Source organism: Gordionus sp. m RMFG-2023, chromosome 1 (assembly GCF_954871325.1).
Source record: "Gordionus sp. m RMFG-2023 chromosome 1, tfGorSpeb1-WG-v2, whole genome shotgun sequence".
Taxonomy (NCBI): domain Eukaryota; kingdom Metazoa; phylum Nematomorpha; class Gordioida; order Chordodea; family Parachordodidae; genus Gordionus; species Gordionus sp. m RMFG-2023.
Window position 1 is genome coordinate 1,905,502 of NC_088775.1, and position 24,743 is coordinate 1,930,244.

At 27.5% G+C, this 24,743-nt stretch overlaps 1 protein-coding gene and 1 non-coding gene across 2 annotated transcripts; one reads left to right on the forward strand and one right to left on the reverse strand.

Moving 5' to 3' along the window:
- The first annotated feature begins 639 nt into the window (after positions 1-639).
- On the forward strand, positions 640-17,779 carry LOC135922591 (uncharacterized). Its single transcript, XM_065456995.1, has 8 exons — positions 640-720; positions 1,460-1,561; positions 1,915-2,047; positions 14,081-14,125; positions 15,347-15,511; positions 15,807-15,896; positions 16,380-17,114; positions 17,721-17,779. The coding sequence occupies exons 1-7, from the start codon at positions 640-642 to the stop codon at positions 16,898-16,900; spliced, it is 1,137 nt and encodes a 378-aa protein (XP_065313067.1). The 3' UTR covers positions 16,901-17,114; positions 17,721-17,779.
- On the reverse strand, positions 1,932-2,012 carry Trnas-gcu (transfer RNA serine (anticodon GCU)). Its single transcript has one exon. It is a non-coding gene; the product is annotated as a tRNA-Ser (tRNA).
- Positions 17,780-24,743: the final 6,964 nt, after the last annotated feature.

Sequence of the window (24,743 nt, forward strand, 5' to 3'; positions counted from 1 at the left end):
AAATAGTGTACCTTTGCCTGTAAACGTCAATTCTATGAGCAGGGAGACGATAATTACAAAAAATATTAGTTCGCGACCACTTGTTACGGTTTCCTACCCTTATCCATCCCTATTGCTTATTGGATCGAATATACCCCTATTGGATACTTTAATATCCTTTTTCGGATCGGGTAATTCGACATCTCGATCGAATAATTTGATATCTTTTGTATCGAATATCTCGACATCTCTGTCGATATAGTCGTCTCTTATTAGCATTCACCCCGATGTTTCTATTCAATGTATTCACTCTAGTGGGAACTTGGGTTCCATTCCGATAAAAGCAATCGATGCCTGAATTAACCACAGCTGTCATGATGTTCACACAATCAATGTCAGCCAGAGAAATGTGACTTGTACTACCCATTTTTCGTTTCTCACGAATTCTGAATGATGGATGCACTTATAAAATAAATATACCATATTGGAATTCAGGGTATATCAAAATTTTTAAGGTTAAATAATTTTTCGCCCACATACATGTCTTTTAAAAAATTTTTAAAGGCTTTACCCCGAAATCGTATTCCAGCATGCGCATATTAACTTCTAGTGCGCTACATGACGGATGTAAGACCGAACTGATTCATATTCTTTCGAACTATGATCTATCGAGTTCAAACGCTCTCCTCCGACTTAATCGGATTGGACAGGATGTATATGAGCGATAGTTGGAGTCATTTGGTATCAATTATAACAAAAATCATGATTACAACATAAATATATTTATTTTATCATTTCATTAATACCTCAAAGTAATTGATCAAGAAAGCTAATTTGGGCATAGATTAATGCTAGTAATGTTAAAAATAAGAATAATTTAAACATAATTCTAAAAAATAAATAATTTTTAGAAAAATTATTTAATTTTCCAAATTTTTCAAATGAGAAGATTTGGGTAACTATTAATTTTTGATATTTTCTTTCTTTCTTTCTTATTTATTAGTCATCGGGAAGAATCTAGAAGTTTGATTTAGTTAATCATAAATAGATCAGCTGTTTATATGAGTAATAATATTATTAAAAAAATGTTATATATACAAAAACTAGTCATTAACCTATCATATACTATAATCTTTATGTAGGTGTGATTTCTAACTTCAATTAATCAATCATTGGTTCAGAATTGAAATATTTATTACACCTGGCATTTTTCAAGATTTTTATTTAAGTTAGGGAGGTAGATTTTTAATTTCTTAAAATTAACCAATAAAATATATAAATTTTAAAAAAAAATTCATTTATAGAAATATTAAATTATTGACCAACTTAACAGCACTGTCAATTATGCGCCATTTTTTTATAAAATAATTATTGCTACATATACTTGCTATATATATTTATGATTTTATACTAAATCGCCAATTATTCATAATATTATCAATTATTTTTTTCATTCATAAATTATTTTAATTATTTCTAGCACGGGCGCCTCCATTTTGTATTAGGTCACATGATAGCTGCTCCAAGGACCATAAAAATGTGGAGAAAAGGGGATCAGAGGGAGAGAAAGAATCCATGGCTGGTAACACTTCTATAAGATAACTTTGGGTAGGTATTTACCTTCAAATAGCGATATAAAAAGGTTTCCAGGATATCAAAAGGTTCAAACTGGTTTTCTTATCATTTTACAGTCTTAGGGTTAAGCAATTTTTAACGGTTCAGGTTCTGTATTATTAACGGTTACCCCCTGTTCGGTTGGATCACTTTGAACAAAAAATACATAATATTGCCTTAATTTGCTTCAATAGCATTATGATTTTATCAATAAAAGGTAATTTAATTACTAATTAGTTATTACAAATTTGAAATTTAATTACTAATTAATTACAATAAATTTGAAATGAAATATAAATTTTAAAATAATACAAAAAAAAGACATTTAAAAATAAATTCGACGAGGATGGGATTCGAACCCACGCGGGAAAACCCAATGGATTAGCAGTCCATCGCCTTAACCACTCGGCCACCTCGTCACATGCCAACAATGTGAAATTTAGTAATGATAAAGGTAATAATTTATTTTTCCAATGCACATTAATATAAATTGCTTGGAGTTGGAGATATAAAGGATTATATTTATTTGCCATTTTTATATTTTGAAATTGACATATATATATATTTTAATATACAATCACGAATATCTTATCTATATCTTTACAATATGTTTAAATGTTTAAATAAATTTGGTTATCTCTGATTAATAGATTTAAAATTTTCTCATAGGTTTATTTAGGAATTATAATTATAAATTAAGTAACCTACATTTTGACAGTTTTTTAGATTTTTCTGATATGTGTTTCTATCATATTTAAATAATCATTTATTTTAGAATGATGAATTCTAGCCAGCTAAAAGTATTTAAACTCCACACAATATTAATTAAAATTAAATTATGAAATTACTTTGCTAATCACTCAAGTATAAAAATAGAATTATAAATAAACCTTAATATTCTTTCTATTAATACTTTTATCAATATTAATAATAAAATATAAATAATTTAATTCTTGGTGGAATTAGATTCAATTTTTCTAATAAAAATGATTATTAATTTTAAAAAACATTAAATATGAAAGTATTTTTAAAAATATTGTCTAAATATTTAAATTAGTATTCATTAAATCAATATAAACATAATCACAGCCATATTAAAATAAGCATTTAATTAACCAAATTAGCACCAATTTTTTATTAATCACTATTTATATAGTAAGGCAAGTGAGCAATCTCCCAGTTAGAATATCCACACAACGATATGCCTCAACAAAAATAACCAGACTATAATTTTCCTTAACTTTAATGAAATATTTAAAATTCTTGGATTTATTTTAAAAAAATATTAAGATAAAGGTTAATTAATAGTCTTTTGAAATATATGTTTTTATTTAACATTTTTCTAAATTTATAAAGGGAATTTTTGCACTTTTTCTTTTTGTTTGATTTTCAAGCAAAACATTTTTTTTTAAAACATATTCTGCTACAGATAATTTAAGTTTTTAAAATTTTTAAAGCCTGTGTCTGTGAAGTAGAATTCTAATTTCAGAATTTGTCCTGCAACATACATAATATAAGTAATATTTTTTTTTTAAATTTAGATTTGATTGGTTATTTATATATAGTAGGTTCAACTTATACTAGAATTTTTAAAATTTAAATAATTGGAATAAAATGTTAAAAAGGTACGGGTTCTGGTACAGAAATAAAATTTTAAAAAAAGGGTCTTTGTATATACACATTCATAATTTATAAAAATTTAAAAAAAATGAAATAATTTATATTTTTTTAAATGTTTTATTTGGTCGCACAAGCAAAGTATCTTCTAAAATATCATCCTCAAGATTTCCAAGTAGATTTATATAATATATATTTCCTAAGAAAAAAATGCACGTTCTACGCTGACCTTTATTGTGTACTTGTGTCGCCGCTGCAGCCAAGACGATTCTAAACAAAATCAAGATATATAATTTTGGATATAAGAATTTTCTTCTCAGAATTTTGAAATATTTTGTTCTCTTAACTTCTGAAAACCTTTCTATTAAAGATGTAATAAGCATTTTTTTTGTTCCCCCTTTCTATCTGTTGATAATTTGATTTTTTTTCTCTATCTACTAATAAAATTTCAAGATCATCAATAGTTGCTATCATTATCATTATATCACTGCAATCATTAGGTGTTGAAGTAGCCTCCAATATTCCATAAAAATCAGATAAAACATTATTGTTCTGATTGTAATCATAAAGTTGTTATTTTTAAAGAAACTAATACACTAGTAAGGTCTCTTATATGGATGGCACCAATCATCTTCCGACAAAACGACTTCACATGCTACCATAATAAAATCGGTACAGAATCTTTCGAACTTAATAATCGTTCTAGCATCATACAGAACAGATTGAGGACCAACGTGTACGATTTAATATTGCCATCGACCTTCTAATGGATTTTGTATATTCTAGCAATTGTGTGAGTTCAAACATCCCTTACTTTATCAATTAGTGTTGTTAAATTACCTAACGTTAGTCAACTATAAAACAGCGTAGTTATGTATTTATCCAAAAATATTCGAATCAATCTTCAGACTCAATTTAGAGGCTTAAATTAGATTTTTAGGCTAAAAGCTTGTTGAATAAACCACATTAGAGATGATCAAAGTTAGGTTATTTAACAATACTATTATCAATGATCATTTTAAGGTGAATATTTTTTTAGGTTATCATTAATAGCCAATTGTAGAGTATGGGGCTGTGCATCTAATGCAATATATATTTGTGGAGAAATCTTCTATTCAATTACCTGTAAATTTCATTTTATGTCATCATAATTATCATCATCATCGTATCCTTCTCTTCCAGCGCAATACTCCTAATTTTAATAGGGACCCCGCTAGAACATTCATTTAATAAATTTAATCGATTTCACAAGATTATCACTCCGTAGTAGCAATTGTGTAAACATATCTTATAGGAATACAAAATTTATTTAATGTTTGTAATATTTATTCTAATTTATATATTCGGATGCACTTCTATTTTGACACTTAGAACTCTTGGACACTTCACTTTTAAAAAGGGTTCTTCCGGGATTGGGTACAGCCAAAATAGGAGGGTTCAGGGTACGGGTTTAGTTTCACATCCCTGAAAATTAATTTAAATATTATCTTTCCTCTGTATTAATATTTACCCCCCCCCCCCCCCCTGCGAATATTTAGTGAAAATTTTTCCATCATTTTTTTAAGTCTGCAACACTGATGGATAAAAAATTTTACCTACTAAAACAAAATTCTAAATTAATTTATCTCTCTATAAATAACTATTACTTAGGTCAAAATTTCTAAAATGTATTAAATCCTACAGAATTTGGCGAATAAAATAGGATTATTTGTGAGGCTTCTTCTACAGGGAAAAAAAATAACTCCAAGAAGATGCCCGACAAGATGTAGCTTTTGAGTAGTGTTGTTAAACGGCTAGATTTGAGCCGATTTCTAAGAAAGGGCTGACACAATATTTATCTAGAATAATATAACGCAAGCCTAAAGAGTTTGCTCGTGGATGACACAAGGTTCTAGACATCAATTAGCGAAATCACGAGGCCTTAGGCAATATTTTTCTGGATAAAATATTAACACTACTCTTGAGATCAAGGTTTCAGCCTCTTCGGACCTAGAAGAACGTATTTTGATTTGTCCTTTAAGAAATATCGGAGTAAGCTTAACCGGATATTTTATCTGAAGGTTTCATAACAAGTTGCACAATTTTTCTAGAAAACGAAATGGATTTTGTTGGGGGGTTATGTTGATCACGAAAATATTATTGCAATACAACTTAGAAAACCGAAGAGATGATATCGACCAAGAGTTTTTACGAGATTTGTATGGTTATTTGAGGCGGAAGCTAGATTATATGATTTTAAGATTCGTCAGTCTAGACTTGCATCTAGAGACTAAAACAAATAGTTTCCATTTCCCAATGTGAAACTCAATTGAGGTTCACTGTGACCGTTATAATTTGCGCTTTTAATACATTATTTCAAACCTATCAACCATTGAACCGTTCAAATGGCTTTAATCCAATTTACGAATATTATTATACTTAGAAATCCGTCTGAGGATTTAATATTTAGCATAATTTTGTTCATAGAAGTATAAATATATTCTGAGCCAATCTATCTTCAGAATTTAAAACATGGTTCGAGGGATTAACATCTCCCCCCCCCCACCCCCTTATAAAAAATCCCATGGAAGCATTGCATACTTTCAAATACATTTTTTTAGGCTCCTTTTCCCCAAATATATTAAGATCACCGTATATTTTGATCAACAATACCTAGTGTTGTTAAACGGCTCGTTTTGAGTCGATTTTTAAAAACCGGCTAACTCAATGCTTCATCCAGAAAAAAATATTACGCAAGCCCCTGAAGATTTTGCTCATAGAAGGAACAAAGTTCTAGGCACATATTATCGAAACCTCGAGGCTTAGGAAATTTTTTTTCTGGCTAAAATACTGAGTTAGCCGTTTTTAGAGATCGGCTCAAAATGAGCCGGTTAGGGACACTAGCAATACCAATTAATACGAGGACACCTTTTCTTCGTTTGCCGAGAATGGAAACTTATCTCAAAAATTACGACAGAGAATCGGTTGATTGAAATTGTCTCTGCTTGGCGTGCATAGAGAATTTAATCCCCCGATACAGGAAAACTCCTATTGAAATTTTTTTTTAGCGCAATCGCATGGGAGATTAAATTTTTCCATTGTAAAGGTGTTAGGCTAATACCATTCAAAAAGGATATAAAAATTACTTCAACACGATATTTTTAAACCGTAAAAGGGTATGGTAATTTATCTTCCAGAATAATCAAGATCAAGAGAGGGGGGGGGGTGAGTTGCGATCCCATTCCTCCACTTTTTAGCAAATATGCTAGGGTTCGGTAAAAAAATATTATTTAAAGGATAATAAACAAATTTACCCTTATCCTACGAAAAAAATAGTAAAAAAAAATTGGGATATGATGCCATTAAAAAAATAAAAATATATAGTAAGACAAATTAATACTTTTTTTAAAAAAAGTAACGACGATACAAAGTAAAAATTAGTGAATAATTTTTTGAAAAAATTACAAATACAATCCGCTCTTCTACCCAAGAGCCCTACTCACCAGTGTTGTTCAACGGTTCGATATTTTATCCAGAAAAAAATTATTACGCAAGCCCGGTGATTTTGTTCATAGAAAGAACAAAGGTCTAGAACATATTTTATCGAAATATCGAGGTTCAGGCAATATTTTTTCTGGCTAAAATATTGAGTTAGCCGTTTTGACTCAAAACAACCCGTTTATCAACAATACTAACAATAATTATATATTTGATATTGATTACCATTTTCTTGGGTTATTATACTTTAACTTGAAAATTATTCAAATGACTATTTATTTGGTATTGTACCTTTCCCATTTTCGTACCTTTCAATTTCTAAATATATTTTTTTTAATTTCTTATATTTTGCTGTTTATTAGGTGTTATTATCATGACTATGTTGATTTAGGTGATGGGACAAAATCAACAAAAGGAAATCTTTGGGCTTATGTTAGTACATTTCTGGATGAAATTAGTGTTGTTAAACTACCTAACAGAGTTGTTAAAAGATACTTTTTAAATGGATCTAGATACAGATACATCGTCTAAAATAATATCTAGATACAGATATTTTAACCAAAAATCTATCTAGATACAGATATAGATACCACATTTTTATATCTAGATACAGGATCTAGATATTTGTATCTAGATCCTTTAACAACTCTGCTACACAACTTTAGTCAACTATAAAACAGCGTGGCCATTTAACCGAATATATTCCGATCAATCTTCAGGTTAAGACTCGACTTAGAGGCTTAATTATATTTTTCTAAGCTAAAAGCTCGACTGAGCCACAATAGAGTGGTCAGAGTTAGGTAATTTAACAAGACTAGATAAAATATTGAGTTAGCCCTTTTAAAAAAAACGGATCAAATACTAGCCGTTTAACATTACCGTTACTAACATCATTCAATAAAAATTTTTGTTAGAAAAAAAAATTATTATTCAAGCGAAGACAATAAAACTACCTTGAAAAAAAAAATTTATATTTAAAAAATATATCTAAATTATTAAAGATCCAAATATTGAATACACGTTAAAAAAAAAATTAATATTATAAATAAAACGACCTTTTTTTTTAATATCAGTAAATATTCAAATAAAGTAGCCCATGACCAGTAAAAAATAAATTACATTGTGAAAAAAATAATAATATAATATAATCACTTAAAAAAATTAATTTAAAAAAATTTCTGAAAATATTCAAAAAACCCCCTTAACAAAATAAAATATATAAAAAAATATCAAAAATAAACCAAAATGACCGGGGAAAAAAAAGAAAAAAAATACATTGTAAAAAAAATAATATAATAACCACTTAAAAAAATAAATTTAAAAAAATTAAATACCATATAAAAAATTAATAAAAAAACCTCTTTAACAAAATAAAATATATAAAAAAATATTTAAAAAAAAATATCTAAAATAAACCAAAATGACCGGGGAAAAAAAGAAAAAAAAATACATTTGTAAAAAAAATAATATAAAAATTAATAAAAAAAACCTCTTAACAAAATAAAATGTATAAAAAAATATTTTAAAAAATATATCTAAAATAAACCAAAATGACCGGGGGAAAAAAGAAAAAAAAATACATTGTAAAAAAATTAATATAATAACCACTTAAAAAAAATAAATTTAAAAAAATTAAATACCATATAAAAAATTAATAAAAAAAACCCCTTAACAAAATGAAATATATAAAAAAATATTTAAAAAAAAATATCTAAAATAAACCAAAATGACTGGGAAATAAAAAGAAAAAAAAATACATTGTAAAAAAATTAATATAATAACCACTTAAAAAAATAAATTTAAAAAAATTAACAAAAAAACCCCCTTAACAAAATGAAATATATAAAAAAATATTTAAAAAATATCTAAAATAAACCAAAATGACCGGGGAAAAAAAAGAAGAAAAAAATACATTGTAAAAAAATTAATATAATAACCACTTAAAAAAATAAATTTAAAAAAATTAAATACCATATAAAAAATTAATATAAAAACCCCCTTAACAAAATAAAATATATAAAAAAATTTAATATCTAAAAATATTCAAAAAATTAAATACCATGTAAAAAAAAATTAACATAAAAACACCCTTTAATAAAATATTTTAAAAAAAATATCTAAAATTAACATTCAATAAATAAATTAAATTGTAAAAAATATTAATACAATAACCACTTTAAAAAAAATATATTAAAAAAAATTTTCTAAAAAAATATCTAAAATTAAACATCAAAAAATAAAATACATTGTAAAAAAAAATTGATATTTTAACCACTTAAAAAAAAATAAACATCAAAAAATTAAATTCCTTGTAAAACTAAAATATTATATAAAATAATCCACGAAAAAAATTACAAACACCCCCTTAACAAAATATATGTAATAAGCATCAAAAAATAAAATTAAATACATGTAAAAAATAAATCCCTTCTTTAACATAATTTTTATTTCCCGGTCATAGGTTACTATTTCTGAATATATAATGATATAATAATATAATATGTTATCAGAATAAAAATATTTCTTTAAAACTAATAATAAACTTAAATACATGTAAAAAATACAATTAAAAAATTAATATAAAAAACCCCCTTAACAAAATATATAAAAAAATATCTAAAAAATAAACATAATATCATGTAAAATAACCACGAATATATTAAAAAAATATCTAAAAATAAACATTCAAAAAATTAAATACACGTTAAAAAAATTAATATAATAACCACTTTAAAAAATATACAAAAAAAATACTAAAAAAAAAATAAACATCCAAAAAATTAAATAATACCATGTAAAAACTAAAATATTTATATAAAATAAAATTTAATACACGTTAAAAAAATTAATATAATAACCACTTTAAAAAAAAATACATTAAAAGAAATATCTAAAAATAAACATTCAAAAAATTAAAATAAATACCATGTAAATACTAAAATATTAATATAAAATAAAATTAAATACACATAAAAAAATTAACTCCCTTCTCCCTTAATAAAATTTTCGTCCTGACCGGTCCAATCATATCGAAAAGCCCGACCGGAAATAAAAATAAAGATTATATGTCCGCCCAGACCGGAGCGGCCCGGTTTTTAAAAAAAATATCAGAGCCCCAACCCAGCCCGAACCGAAATCATTATTTTTGAAAAAAAATATATTCCAGCTCCTGATTTGCGGATCTTCTAATGTGGATATTATTGTTTCCCAGGGGAGAAAAAAAATCGTGTCGTTTTAAATCCTCTATATTATACATTATAATTAATATCGCTCCGCCGTTATCGCTATCATCATGCCGACAAAAATTGAGGCGGAAAATAAATTGCGAATCGAATAACATTACATCATATGTTTTATAACATATGTTCTTTCGAAATATTGTGAAAAAAGAGTTAGCTGGAAAAGAGCGGGAAAAATTTTTATCGAAAAAAATTAAATAATGAACACATGTTAAATTGGCGGTCTATTCTCTCTCTATTAAAATATTGCATTTAATAGGTTTCGCAAACTATTATGACTTTTGATTGGTCAATTTTATTTTTTACATCAGTCTCTGCATATATTTTAAAAGTATCGCATAGAAGTTTATATTAATTTTTTTTTTATAAATTTAAAATGATGGTTTAAAATAAAATCTCCCTCCATTGCGAATGGCAAAAATGAACAAATAATCTCCCGCCAAAAGTTGATTCCCTCTTTAGTGAAAAGATTTAAATCTTACCTACTCTTCCAATCAGGGTTTAATTCTCAATTCTAAATCGAACGAAGTCTAAAAAAAAACATCTCATTAATTTTTAGAATTTCTAATCAAAATTCTATCCAATCAAATATTTATTCCCTGACAAATTATGAAAATGATGTTTAAGTTAAAAAAAAAATTAATTATATAGAGCTTTCTTTCTTTCTTTCTTTCTTTCTTTCCCACATGTTCCTGATCTATTGGAATAACAAAATGAACAAATCAAATTTCATTCTTGAAAGTCAGAGAATAAGCTTGAGCTTATATAATTTTGATGTATTTTTTTTTGTTCACTAATTCCCTTACGACCTCATACGAAAATTCAATATCACCATCATTTTTGGCCCTGAAGCTACAAAATTTTTAGGGCCCTTAACACTTCATCAAAAACTGGAGATCACCAATCAACAAGCCCCCATAACAGTATAACGCAAATCTAACTTGATCTCTATTAATAATTCCTCGGCTTTACCTAAGAGATTTTAGATCTCCGCTACTTTGTCCTAATGCGATACATGGATAATTGGTCAATAAAATTGTTCCAAGAACCCTAAAAATTACAACAAAAGTTATGCAAAAGAGTAAATCGACACTTACATCTGATTAATATGTCAGGGTTTAAATGGAGGGCACTTTTTGATTACAATGTTTTTTTTTCACTCTCTAATCGGTCCATTTATTATAGCAAATGTTTAGAAAATTTTAAACGTTTTGGGACGTTTTATTTTAAATAATGTGTATTTTAAATGGCCACGCGTAAATTAAAAACGCAAAAAGTATCTGTGCAAGCCGTTTCTAAACGCTTCTAACTCAACTTGGAGCACTTATAAGTCCTCACTGATAAAATATGATAAACGCTAGACTTTTATTCGTGGAAGGCGTTATTTCGATCGTCTATTTACTACGAAAATTCTTATTACCTGGAAAATATTACCGCGAATATAAAACTGGAAATGTATTATCCCCCAAAATAAACGGATTACGGCAAACGCTTTTTTTACCCGAATTTACCCTCATCCTTATAAAATCTTTAAAAAAAATAGCGCTTTAATATTATCAAAATTCTTTCTAAAGAAGCTAAATAAAACAAATGAAAGAATGAAAGAAAGAAAGAAAGAAAGAAAGAAAGAAAGAAAGAAAGAAAGAAAGAAAGAAAGAAAGAAAGAAAGAAAGAAAGAAAAGAAAGAAAAACGGTGAGAATATATTTTTTTCTATTTACATTTTTTCTCGCAATTTTCTCTTTATTTAATGAGTAATCAAATAATCAAATCGAACAACAAGTTTTTAATTTATATTTAAAACGTATTTAAATTAGGAGGGGAAAAAAAAATTCCAAGGATAAAAGATTTATTAAAAATAGAAATTATTTGTTTAGATATAATTAACTTTATAACGGGAAGCTTGTTCTGATTCGACTACTAAAGAAGAAAATAAAATCCACCAAATTAACCTGGATAACGATGATATGAATCAGCCATCCGCAAAGCCCGGCCCGCTAGCCATAACGGACCGGGGAAAATTTAGCGGGTATATACCTCACAAATCTCTCAGTTTTCCCTAATATCTTAATAGGCCAGCCCTGTGCATTATAATTTAGATATATATATATATATATTTTTCTGAATTTCAAGCTAAATATTTTATAATTCCCATTATTATGTTATTTTTAAAAGCCTATTTAACAAAAATATCTTAAATCAAATAAATAATATAATAAATTCGCGACAAAAAAAATTAACCTATTTTTTTGAATATGATCTAATGACAAGATGATAGACATCAAATACAAGTTGACTTTATAAAATGGATTATTGTAGAAATAAGGTAGCCATATGACGCGCACAAATTTAGCGTTTCAACGGCGTTTCAAAAGGCGAACAATACAATTTTAGATGTGTTCGTTAAAATTGGACGGCATTTTTTTTGTTTTAAATTTAGACGTTTCGTATTGAAAAAAAAATTAAAAATAAATGGTTAAATTTAAACACAGCTGTGTTTACGTTTCCGCGTTTTGGAACGATGCGTCGGAATGTTCAATCTGCGCGCATGCGCACTAATAGGGGAGAAATAGAAGAGTTTGAAATTAACTTTGAAGAAAAATAAGATGTAGATATTAAAAAAATGTAATGGCCCAAAAATTTGTAAAAAAAAGAAGAAATTATCGGCCGTGGGGGGCTTTTCGTGAAATTTAGCCGTGTCCGGTCTAAATTTTTGTAAAATATTAACCGGTCGGTCTAGTCAACTCGTGCAAAATTCTTAACGGGTCTAGTTTAGCGGATCTTAAATATGAATGTTACGATTTTTTTTCCCAACTCATTATTTGGCTCCACCCGCAAAAATTGTTAGGAAAAAAAAAATTGAGAGGATTCATGATGGCATTAATAAACACTTTTACTCGAAGATGATTGGTGAGAAATACGGTTAGGTAATGGGTAAAAGGTCGGCTAATTCGGCCCTATCTACAGGCGCGTGGCGGAGAAATCTATTAATAAGGCGTTTTATCTTATCTATATTAGTTTATTTTGATGTTTGAGCTGCTAAATTTTCAATAAAAAAAAACCATAACCCCGTGGGATAACTTTCGTGCTTAAAATTTGGTTTAGCTGGTCAAATGACTGGAACAGCTAAAAAAATATAGTAATTAAATTACCCAATTATAATGAGCAATTCCTATTGATAAAATCAAAATGCGAGTGAAGCAAACACTATTGTGAATATTTTTTTGTTCGAAGAGGTCTAAACCGAACCGGTTTTAACCGCTAATATTATAAAATCCGAGCCGTTAAAAATTATTTCACTTAACGGACCGAATTTCCCGAAACGCCATTTGGAACCGTTTGATATCTTAGTAATCTTTTTATGGCTATTTCGAAGGTACCAGTTGCCCAAAATTAGCGTATAGAAGTGTTTCCAGCCACGGAATTTATTCCTTTTCTCCCTTCGCTCTCCTTTTCTCCACTTTTTTATGGTCCTGGGTGGTAGCTATCACGTGACCCAAACCGTATTGAAAGTAGAAAAAAATAAAAATAAAATAATTTTAAATGCTACAAAATAAAAAAATTATTCCAATATTTATTTGATAATTACGAATAATTGGTGATTTGATTATAAATTACGAAAAATCATAGATATAGTGCAAGTATATTCAATAATTTTTTTTTAAAAAATGGCGCATGATTGACAGTGCTGTTAACATGGGTCAAATTTAATATTTTTAAATCAATTTCATAGTTAATTAACCACTCCCTTTAATTAAAAAAAAATCTCTAAAAATGGCAGGTGTCATTTAAAGCGTTTCAAATCTGGATCAACGATTTGAATAATTGTAGTTCATACCTACATAAAATATGATTATAGTATATGTTAGGTTAATGACTAATTTTTGAATATATATAATATAACATTTGTTTATAATATTGGTAAAATTACTCATATAAAATAGCTGATCTCATGTTTGATTAACTAAGACAAACATTTCTAGATTATTCCCGATGACTAATAAATCAAAAAAAAAATATTCTTCTTTATATTGGACTATGAAATATATAATAATTTCCCCAAATCATCTTAACTATTTTAAAAAATTTTTTAGAAAATAAAATAATTAATTTTTTTACAATATGTTTAAATTATTCTTATTTCTAACACTTCTAGCATTGATCTCTGCCCAAACCAGCTTTCTGGATCGATTACTTCGAGGTATTATTAACGAAATGCTAAGATTAAATATATATTATATTATAATCTTATGATTTATTCAATGACTGACGATGACGATGCGTGCATAATAGTGCACTTGAAAGCGTCGTTGAATGCAAATCAGCTGGACCCGCCATTTTGGTAACCCATATAGTAATTATTCTCATGTTATTGCTTCCTTATTATCTCGATGATCAGGTTATTCTTTAATAAGTTGCTTCAATATATTGGAATAAATTGGCCTCGTTAAAAATTTCCAAAATGGCGTCCCCAGCTGTTTTTCATTGATGTACACTTTTAACGAATGCTATCGTCAGTTCTAGGTATTATTATATGTTATTAGGAAAATGTAACTCTAAAACTAGTTAAATTCAACTGGGAACTAGTTAACTTTTTTGAGTTACTTATATTCGATCGCTTGTTTGTTTTTTTTAAAATTGAAATATAACAAACAAGTAACTAAACCCAGTTACTTTTTAAATGACGTAACCTGTAACTGTAAATAAAAAGTAACTTTACCCAAAAATCGTTTTTTTAGGGCATAATTTATAGCAAATTATTAAGATCACTCATTGTCAAATTTTTAGGGCCCGGCCTCGAAATTTATCTATTCTCAAATCGCACCCAAAAATCTTAGTGTTGAACAGCTCGTTTTGAGCAGATTTTTAAAAACGAGGTTTTATTATAATGTTCCCCTCTTTTTGATGTTCCTAAGTTTTATGATAGCACTTAATATTATGTATTAGCTTCGATGTGATAATATATTTTTTTTAAACTTTACATCATTTTTTGGGCGCGTTATTTTTTGAAATTTTTAAAATTTTTAAAATACGATTATGTTTGGAAATGTATTCCAGGATAGGTTAAAAATAACTTGCTCACTGGTTCTTGGAAATATTTGCCCAAGGACTTTTGAGTTTAATATAATTTATATTGGTATTTTCCCTAGTCTCGAAGGTTATCAGCTAAATTGTCTCTAAATCCATAGGGTGGTTGATATTTCTAAACATGCTTAGCCCCACATTTCTGGTATTAAGAGAAATAACGAAAAAGAGTAAAGAAGAAAGAATGAAAGTAAGAAAGAAGAGAAAAAAGAAGATTTAAATTTGAAAAAATAACACATTGACGCCAACATATATAATAGTATTAGTATTGACTAAATAATATGTTGTTTTTTTCAAATCAATAAAAGCGTTATATAATATTTAATTTATCTATCAGAAATCTTAGATAAATCTCTTCTGAGCTATACCGGCTATCAGTCTCATCGTGGTGGACATTTTCGGTTCCCCAGTCAAGACGATTCCCTTTGTGAATGTCGAATAAGCGTAATCAAAGATGGAACCATCGTAGACCCTTCTGATAGATGGGTCAACCTCAGTATAGGTATAAAGCAAATTAAAAAATAGCAGTTTGGTTGTGTAGTTAGTTCTTTCTTTCTTTCTTTCTCTCCTTCTCTCTTCTTTCTTTCTTTCCTCTTCTTCTTCTTTCTTTCTTTCTTTCTTTCTTTCTTTCTTTCTTTCTTTCTTTCTTTCTTTCTTTCTTTCTTTCTTTCTTTCTTTCTTTCTTTCTTTCTTTCTTTCTTTCTTTCTTTCTTTCTTTCTTTCTTATCTTTACTATTCTGCTTCTTTCTTTTTTGCAAACTGCATAATGTATAAATTGTATATATAAAAAATGCAAGATTCCAGTGGAGACATACTCAGCATCGAAGGAAATTGTCATTTGGAAATTTTGGCGTATCGTGATTACGCAGCGTCCGAACAAAATTTGGGTGAATAGATATTTTTTTTTTTTTATAAATATCAAATTATATAGTATAAGTACCGTAACTCTTTTCGAGTCAGGTGCGGATTAAAATGCCATGATCAAGAGGTCCGATCCCAACGGCTACATAACAAAATTAGCTGGAGAGAAACCACCCTCCCCCTCCCTTCTGCCCTCAAAAAAAAAACTTATCCCTACCTATTTTTTTGTTATGATTGATATCTAATGACTCCAACCACCACCGCTCATACATCCTGTCCAATCCGATCAAGTCGGAGAAGAGTGTCTGAACCCGATATATCTGAGTTCGGAAGGATATGAATCAGGTCGGTCTTACATCCGCTCACGTAGCGCACTAAGAAGGTAATATGCGCATTTTGGAATACGATTTCGTGGAAAAGCCTTTAAAAAAAAATTAAAAGACCACCTTAACAATTTTGATATACTCCAATATGGCATATTTTTTTTATACGTGCCCCCCATCATTTAGAATTCGTGAGACACAAAGAAAGGGGAAGTACCAGTCACATTTCTTTGGCGGACATCGATATCGTGAACAACACGGCTGCTGTGGATAATTCGGCCATCGATTGCTTTTATCGTAATGGAACCCAAATTCCGACTAGAGCGGATTCACTGGATAGAGACATCTTGGTGAATGTAAATGGAGGCGACGATATCGACAAAGATGTCGAGATATTCGATACAAAAGATATCGAGGTATCCGATCCTAGAGATATCGAAATATCCGATTCGAGATACGAATTATCCGATCCGAGAGAAGACGATTTCTCCAATCCGAAAAAGGATGTTAGGGTATCCAATCTGGGTATATTCGTGCCATTGAGCAATAGGGATGGAATAAGAATCGGAAACGGTAACAAGTGGCCGCGAACTAATATTTTGGGTAATTATCGTCTCCCTGTTTATAACATTGATGTTAACGGGCAAACATACACTATTCGCGAGAATCACATGGAGAGAGGGAAGACGAAGCGACAGCCATCATAATCCAGCAGTTGATAATGCCCAAATCGATCCGTTTTTCCAGGAATCCCTTCTTTATTGCCAATTGCGAGAAGGGGAGACTGAGAGACATTTTAGCAAATGTTCCTCTAAACTGGCGATATCTTCGACGGTCGTTGTCGATCCTAGCATAAATCCTACCCTCGTATGTAATCGGATCTTGTTAGTGAATCAAAATAACGAAAATACCGTAGTCAAAGTTCGACCTTTTTTAAAAAAATAAATAATATACTTATAATCTATAGATAAAATATCAAGATATAACTTTTCTAAGTTTTCTTAGAAAGAAAGTAAGAAAGTAAGAAAGAAAGAAAGAAAGAAAGAAAGAAAGAAAGAAAGAAAGAAAGAAAGAAAGAAAGAAAGAAAGAAAGAAAGAAAGAAAGAAAGAAAGAAAGAAAGAAAGAAAGAAAGAAAGAAAGAAAGAAAGAAAGAAAGAAAGAAAGAAAGAAAGAAAGAAAGAAAGAAAGAAAGAAATAAAGATTGGACAATTATATCTTGATACATTATTAATTATAAAAAGTTAATTAGATTTGTACCTTAGTAGTTAGATTTTTGACTAACTATTTATTTTAAGTTATCGAAACAATTTTTTAAAATATAACACATACTAAAAGTTAGCTGTTAAAGGATAATCTTTAATACATGGTCGTAAATTTTAATAATGATTCCTAGTGTGAAAGATATATATATATATTACCAAGTTCTTAGTTATAATTGTCAATCTTTGTAAGAAGATAATCGAGGAATAGAGATGTTTTTACATATTAATTATATTTTTTATCTATGACCATATTATTACCTCCAGACTATTATTCCCAAAGATCAAGTGATAATGATAAAATTTAGACAATCTTCCGACAAGAGCCACCACTCCTAGAACATTAATTACTCCGCACTAATGACAGAAAACATTATTTTTTTTAAAAAATGGATAATATTTTAGCTTTTAATCATACGCAATATCATAAATACAAAATATAATTAGATATATTGTAACGTGATTTATAAGGGTAAATAGTTTAAATAAAATGGAGTTAAATATCTTATAAAAATCAAATATTCTATTTTGAATCGAAAAAACCGAATAATAATTTTATCAAATATATTCTTTTTTTAACTTTTTTCTTCGTTTTTTTTTGTTTTCTAATTATTTTCCATTCATTTTTTTTTACTATTTTCTTCTTTTTTTTTCTATTCAATTCCATTTTTTACTTTTCTGATTTATTTTAAGAAATATTTTTACAAATCTTCGGCAAATGAATGGATTGCTAAAACTGAAATAACAATTCTAATAAAATTAAATTTTAGTATAAAAAAAACATATGTGCCAAATGATTGTTGTTCTGCATTTCTAGAAGTTCCTAGAACATAATCTTTTTTCAATCCCAAAATAATAATTCTCTCTGTTCATATGTAAGGATACTTTATATATAATGGTTTGATCAATCTAAAAAATTTGAAAGTTACTAGTGAAGAGTGTATGTTGGATGGTGGATCTAATTCTTCAAGATCTGTCTATCTTCCTCTCCGTTTAATGACGATTTCCAGGTTTACCCCCCCCCCAGGTAAGCCAGTTTTCCCTCTGATTTTCCTCTATTTTTGACGCTGGATTAAAATTTTCCCTTATTTTCCTTGCTTTTTTAGTTATTTCGTGTAGGGTTTTAGTATAAAAAAAATGTGATGACTGGCCATGATTTCGTTTAAAAATTAAACTTAATTCAATTAAATTTAATATCGATGTGTTATATCTAGGGATGTAAATTTCCCGGGAAACTATATTTCGAGGAAATTTCCCGGGAAATTTGGGGAAAAACGGGAGATAACGGGAAAAAACGGGAAACCATCTTTTTTATAATACTTTACAGGTCAATATTGATTTTTTTTTATGTTTTATTGAAAATATATAGATTATAAACATAATTAAACAAATATAAATTATTTTCAACTAATTTGCAATTACTTAAAATGTTTTATTTGAAATATTATATATAGACTAAATAATATTTAAACAATTAATTTTGAATATTTAATTATCTTCGTTTGAAGATGAAAATGATTCCAGATCAGAGCTTGAAATTCTGGAATCCAGTAATTTGTCATTTTCTGAAATTTCCTTTCCCATAAAATGTAGATTGGCTCTTATATAATCTTTGCGAACTTTGTCATTTTTTATTCTATTTCTAGATTTAGAATGAATATTTATAAAATAAATATACTATTTAGACAAGCTATCTATAAGAACAAACATGAACAATTTAAAAACTTTATGTTGTGCTTGTGTGTGATGGATGATGATGAATGTAAATACATTAATTAATACTAAAAATTTTCAACTAAATTTAAAAACTGTGAAATAAATTACTATTAATATTCTCTATTAACATAACTAAAAATTTGATATATTATTTATATATTTCATTGGTATTTATTTATAATATAAATATACTTTTCATACTAGCTATTTAATTTTAACAAGTATCTTCTAAAATTTTGCAAATGTAAATAGGGAAATTGACATAATTCAAAAACAAAACACAATTATAATTTATGATATGACCCACTAGGAAAAAATGATTTTATAAAATCAAATAAAAATCCTATTTATTTTATCATAAGATCATTTTCAAAATTCTGTTAATATTATAAAAATCAAGTTGATTTAGGCAAAAAAAACCTATTATAAAAATTGGGGAAACTAACATCCATATCTCAATCTTTTTTACTATAATAATCTTTGTGAGCTAGATTATCACCTAAAAGTTGTATAAAAAATCTTCGTTTTTGTTTTATACGCGTATATTTACGTGACAAACACTATTCCAAAAAATATATATTGCGATTTGACCGGTTCCCGAACTCAAAACCGGCCGGTTCTAAATATTGGATTGACCAAAATTGCTAGTAACTTCAATTGAAAAGCGTTTGTTTTTGTTTAATATCTCCTAAAATTACGTGTAAAACATTATCACAAAGAAAGTCTCGTGATTTGAACTATAACCAACCCAATGATGACTAAATACTACAATGCTTGAGTTATCCTTGGAAAAATCTTCTTTTTTGTTCCAAATGTGTATATATACGTGATAAGCACTATTCCGAATAATTGTAATATGACCGGTATCCGGACTCAAAACCGGCCGCTTTAAATATTGGATTGACCAAAATTGATAGTAACTTAAGCGTTTGTTTTTGTTTAATATCTCCTAAAATTACGTGTAAAACATTATCACAAAAAAAGTCTCGTGATTTGCCATAACCGACTCAATAATGACTAAATACTAAAGTGCTTGGGCGTTATCCTTGGAAAAGTCTTCATTTTTGTTCTATATTACCTCTATTTACGTGCGAAGCATTATTCCAAAAGAAAAATATTGTGATTTACCGATTGCCGAACTTAAAAACATACCGCTTACTAAATATTCGACTAACCAAAATTTTAATATCAATTGAAATAAATATTCATCTTTGATTTTATTTCTCTATAAATTATAGGTGTAAAATATTAAACGCCACCCAATAACTAAATACTGCATTGCTGGAAGTTATTTATGGAAAAATCTTCATTTTTTTAGGTTTTTATACGCATATATCTATCAAGCATCGTTACAAAACAGATTTTTTCAAATATTGTTATTTGATCGGTTTTCGAACTCAAAACCGGCCGGTTACTAATTAATCGATTGACCAAAATTGTTAATAATCTTGAATAAAAACAAAGTTTATTTTTTTTTGTTTAATATCTCCTAAAATTACGTGTAAAATATTTTTTTTTAGGGATAATTGTAATACACACACATAATTAATGTTGTTAAACACTCAATTTGAGTCGATTTTGAAAAAATGGCCAATTCAATATTTTAGCCAGAAAAAAATATTATAAAAGTCTTAAGATTTTGTTCATCGGTAGCACAAAGGATTGAACATCTATCAACGAAATCTCGTGGCAAAGAAAGAAAGAAAGAAAGAAAGAAAGAAAGAAAGAAAGAAAGAAAGAAAGAAAGAAAGAAAGAAAGAAAGAAAGAAAGAAAGAAAGAAAGAAAAAAGAAAGAAAGAAAGACATTTTTTCTAGCTAAAATATTGAGTTAACGTTTTTAAGAATCGTTTCGAATCAAGTCGTTTAACAAATACTAAGCATAATTATAGCGACATATAACAAAAATATGAACATTTTTTTTTCAAATGGATATCACACCCTAATTATGTATTTTATTTAGTCATCGGGCAGGTGTTGAGCTGGCAATATTTTACACTTAAATATAAGTCTTCTCTTCTTTTCTCTCTCTTCTCTTCTCTTCTCTTCTCTTCTCTTCTCTTCTTCTTCTCTTCTCTTCTCTCTCTTCTCTTCTCTTCTCTTCTCTTCTCTTCTCTTCTCTTCTCTTCTCTTCTCTTCTCTTCTCTTCTCTTCTCCTCTTCTCTTCTCTTCTCTTCTCTTCTCTTCTCTTCTCTTCTCTTCTCTTCTCTTCTCTTCTCTTCTTCTTCTCTTCTCTTATCTTCTCTTCTCTTCTCTAGAACAAAATGAAGATATTTCTATGAATAACCATCGGCTATATGTGTCTTACAAGTTTTGCGGTTATTTTTTCTATTTCCTAAACTTACTCATACATAAATAGTGTTGTTAAAACGGCTAACTCAATATTTTTATTCAGAAAAATATATTACGCAAACCTGAAGATTTTTCCCATAGATGAACAGAAAGGTTTTAGGGCATCATTCAGCGCAATCATGAAGCTTAGGGCAATATTTTTGTGGCTAGAATATTGAATTAGCCGTTTTTAAAAAATCAACAGACCCCAGTAAAGACACTACTCATAAAAGTAAATATCAAAGAATGCTATCATTTATTTAAAAATTTTTTTAAGGTTTTCCAGATGATCTATACCCAAATATATATATAAAAAATAGCGCAAAGCTAACCTATAATTTTTCGGGGATTCATAATATAATATCTTATTTTATATCCATGCATATAACGCCCTCTTTTGGAGATATATTTATTAAATTTTAAAAATTGAAAAATATAAATTTGAGTTGTAATAAGGCATAACATAAAAGATATTTTAAGTGAATGAAAAACCATTAACATCTTCATATGAATATTTTATAACCAAATCAGCTGATGGCTGATTCTCACTAGCAAAACATCAATATATATTTTCTAATTTAAATTACATAAATTTTATAAATAAATTAAAATGATTAACGATGTGAAAAATAAATTACGCAAAAGCTGTTTAATATTTACCAAATTAAACGGTCTTTCTTTTATTCAAAAATTATAAATTAAAATTTTTAAAAACTACTATCTTAAACTAATACTTATTATTCAATTTATTTTTTACACAAAAAACATTTAAAAAATATGTAATAATGGCTCACAAAATCCCACTTACCAAAAAATATATAATAATTATATATAAATTAGTTTAAAAAAATTATTTAAAATAATATAAAAACTATACAATGAGTCTATGAACTAAATAGGAAATAAAGTTGAGAGTTTGGAAGTGATGGATAAACGTAAAAGAGGAAGGCCAAAACTTCAATGGGGCCATAAAGTTAGAGCCAATATAAAAGAAGTATAAATTAGATAAAAGAGATAGCATGAATAACATAAAGTGGAGAGAGAGATATTGAAGAAGTTACCACCAGGAAAGGTGAAAGATAAAGAGAAAAAAATAAATAAAAATTAGAAAAAGATACAAAAATGTTGGTTATTGTAATTAAGTTTTAAATGTAAATACAAAAATATCGGCAATTACAAAATATTTTCTATAACAAATAATGTATAATTCAGGGTGAGAGGGGGGGGGAGAGTTTTGTCACCTGTGTTAAAGGAACTAGTGGTGATAAGGTATCGTTTCAAAGAAACACTTGCAATTCCTTTTTAGGATTTTTATTCGAATTTTTTTGTTTAAGAGTAAGGGACCTGTTTTTATTCCCTGTTCCTTTAACCCTGATTGATTTAAAAATTTTAGCGATTGAGCACTTAAAGATTGGTGTTGTATCTGTTGACATGTAATTGACAGATATAGACGTTTTTCAATTAATTTCGAATAAGAGATGATGATAACATTTTGTATTCTTTATTTTAGATCATACGTTTATTCTTTAGGGAACGTATTTTAGATAACATATTTTTATATATTGATTATTACATGTTTCAATTAGATATGATAAAAAAATAAGAGAATTTAAAAGGGACCTATATTTATTGAATTTTTTAAATTTTTTTTGAAGTTTCAAGAGGTCAGTCAGAGTTTTAATTGTCGGGAAATGAGGTAACCCATGTCTCGTGTTGTTAAACGGCAAACTCAATATTTTATCCAGAGAAAATATTACGCAACCTTAAAATTTTTGCTCATAGGATGGTACAAAGTTTTGCGAGGCTTAGATACTATTTTTCTGGATAAAATATTGAGTTAACCGTTCTTAGGCTAAAATCTATACCTAAAAAGAATTATTTGTTATTCGATTCGGTACGAATACGAATGATGAATTATTCAATAACGAATAACGAATTATTCGATTTAAACGAATACGAATAACAAATTATTCGATTTAAACGGATATGAATAACGAATTATTCGATTTAATCGAATAACGAATTACTAGATTTAAACGAATAACGAATTATTCGATTTAAACGAATTTGAATAGATTCGAATAGTATTTTTGTAGGTATATTAAAATCTAGGGGTACAACAACACTATCCATAACACATCCCACACAAGTCTTTTTGCCGCCGAGCTAACATGTTAAAGACATGCCAAATTTTAGGTGAAATCGCTATTACAAAGATAAAAAATTTAAAATAAATAATATTTTCATTTAATTAAAAGGGGACAAAAAAAAATCATTTATTTTCTTTAGTGTTTTTAAATGGCTTGTTTTTAAGCCGATTTTTATAAACGGCTAACTCAATATTTTATCCAGAAAAATAGTGCGCAAGCCTCAATTATTTTGTTTCATAAAAGGAACAACTAGAACATATCGTCGGTGTAGAATTGTGTAGTGCTCCTCTTCCGCAAATATATAAAATGGGAAAAATCAACATTTGATTTTAAAATAAAATATAGGAAAAAGATATTGATCAATTTTGACAGCTAACTTTGGGCAAAAATTTGATATTTTTATTAAAAATCTAGTTTTTATTTTTTATAATATATTGGGAAATAATAAAGTTAAATTTATTTTTAATCATTTTATGAATTTTAATCCAGAATAATATAAAATTATATTTACACTGTAATAGATGAATAATTCGTTTAATATCCATTATATATATTGCAACACTAAAATATGATTTTTTTTTTAAAGTTAATTTATTTATATTTTATTTACAAATTTAAAGCTGCTATATTTTCAACAACAAAACACTCTAAACTGAGATTTAGCTTATAGGCTAAAAAAAAAACAACTGTTTATCTAGTTAAAAATCAGTTAAGGCTCTTTCTTTCTTTCTTTCTTTCTTTCTTTCTTTCTTTCTTTCTTTCTTTCTTTCTTTCTTTCTTTCTTTCTTTCTTTCTTACAATATAATTTAAAAATTGCTATTACGTAACTGACTTGACGTCATTTATTATCATTTATGAAAAATAAAATTCAGCCAAATAAAGATAATATAAAATTGAAAAAAAAAATTCGAGAATTTTCTTCTTTTAAGATTATATTACGTTTTTAAAAATTTTAAGAAATCATTTATTTACTTAGAACATTTTAACAAGAGTTGCCAAAATTTTGAGTCAGTTGGTTATATTTAGGAAATTTTTTTTATTTACATGTTTTTTTAGTTATTTCTATATAATAGTAATAATAAGAAATAAGATATTA

Coding starts and splice junctions, on each gene's coding strand:
- LOC135922591 (XM_065456995.1), top strand. CDS start 640: ATGATCTATCGAGTTCAAACGCTCTCCTCCGACTTAATCGGATTGGAC. Junction 15,512..15,806: donor ATGGGTCAACCTCAGTATAG/GTATAAAGCAAA, acceptor AAAAAATGCAAG/ATTCCAGTGGAGACATACTC. Junction 15,897..16,379: donor AGCGTCCGAACAAAATTTGG/GTGAATAGATAT, acceptor CCCATCATTTAG/AATTCGTGAGACACAAAGAA.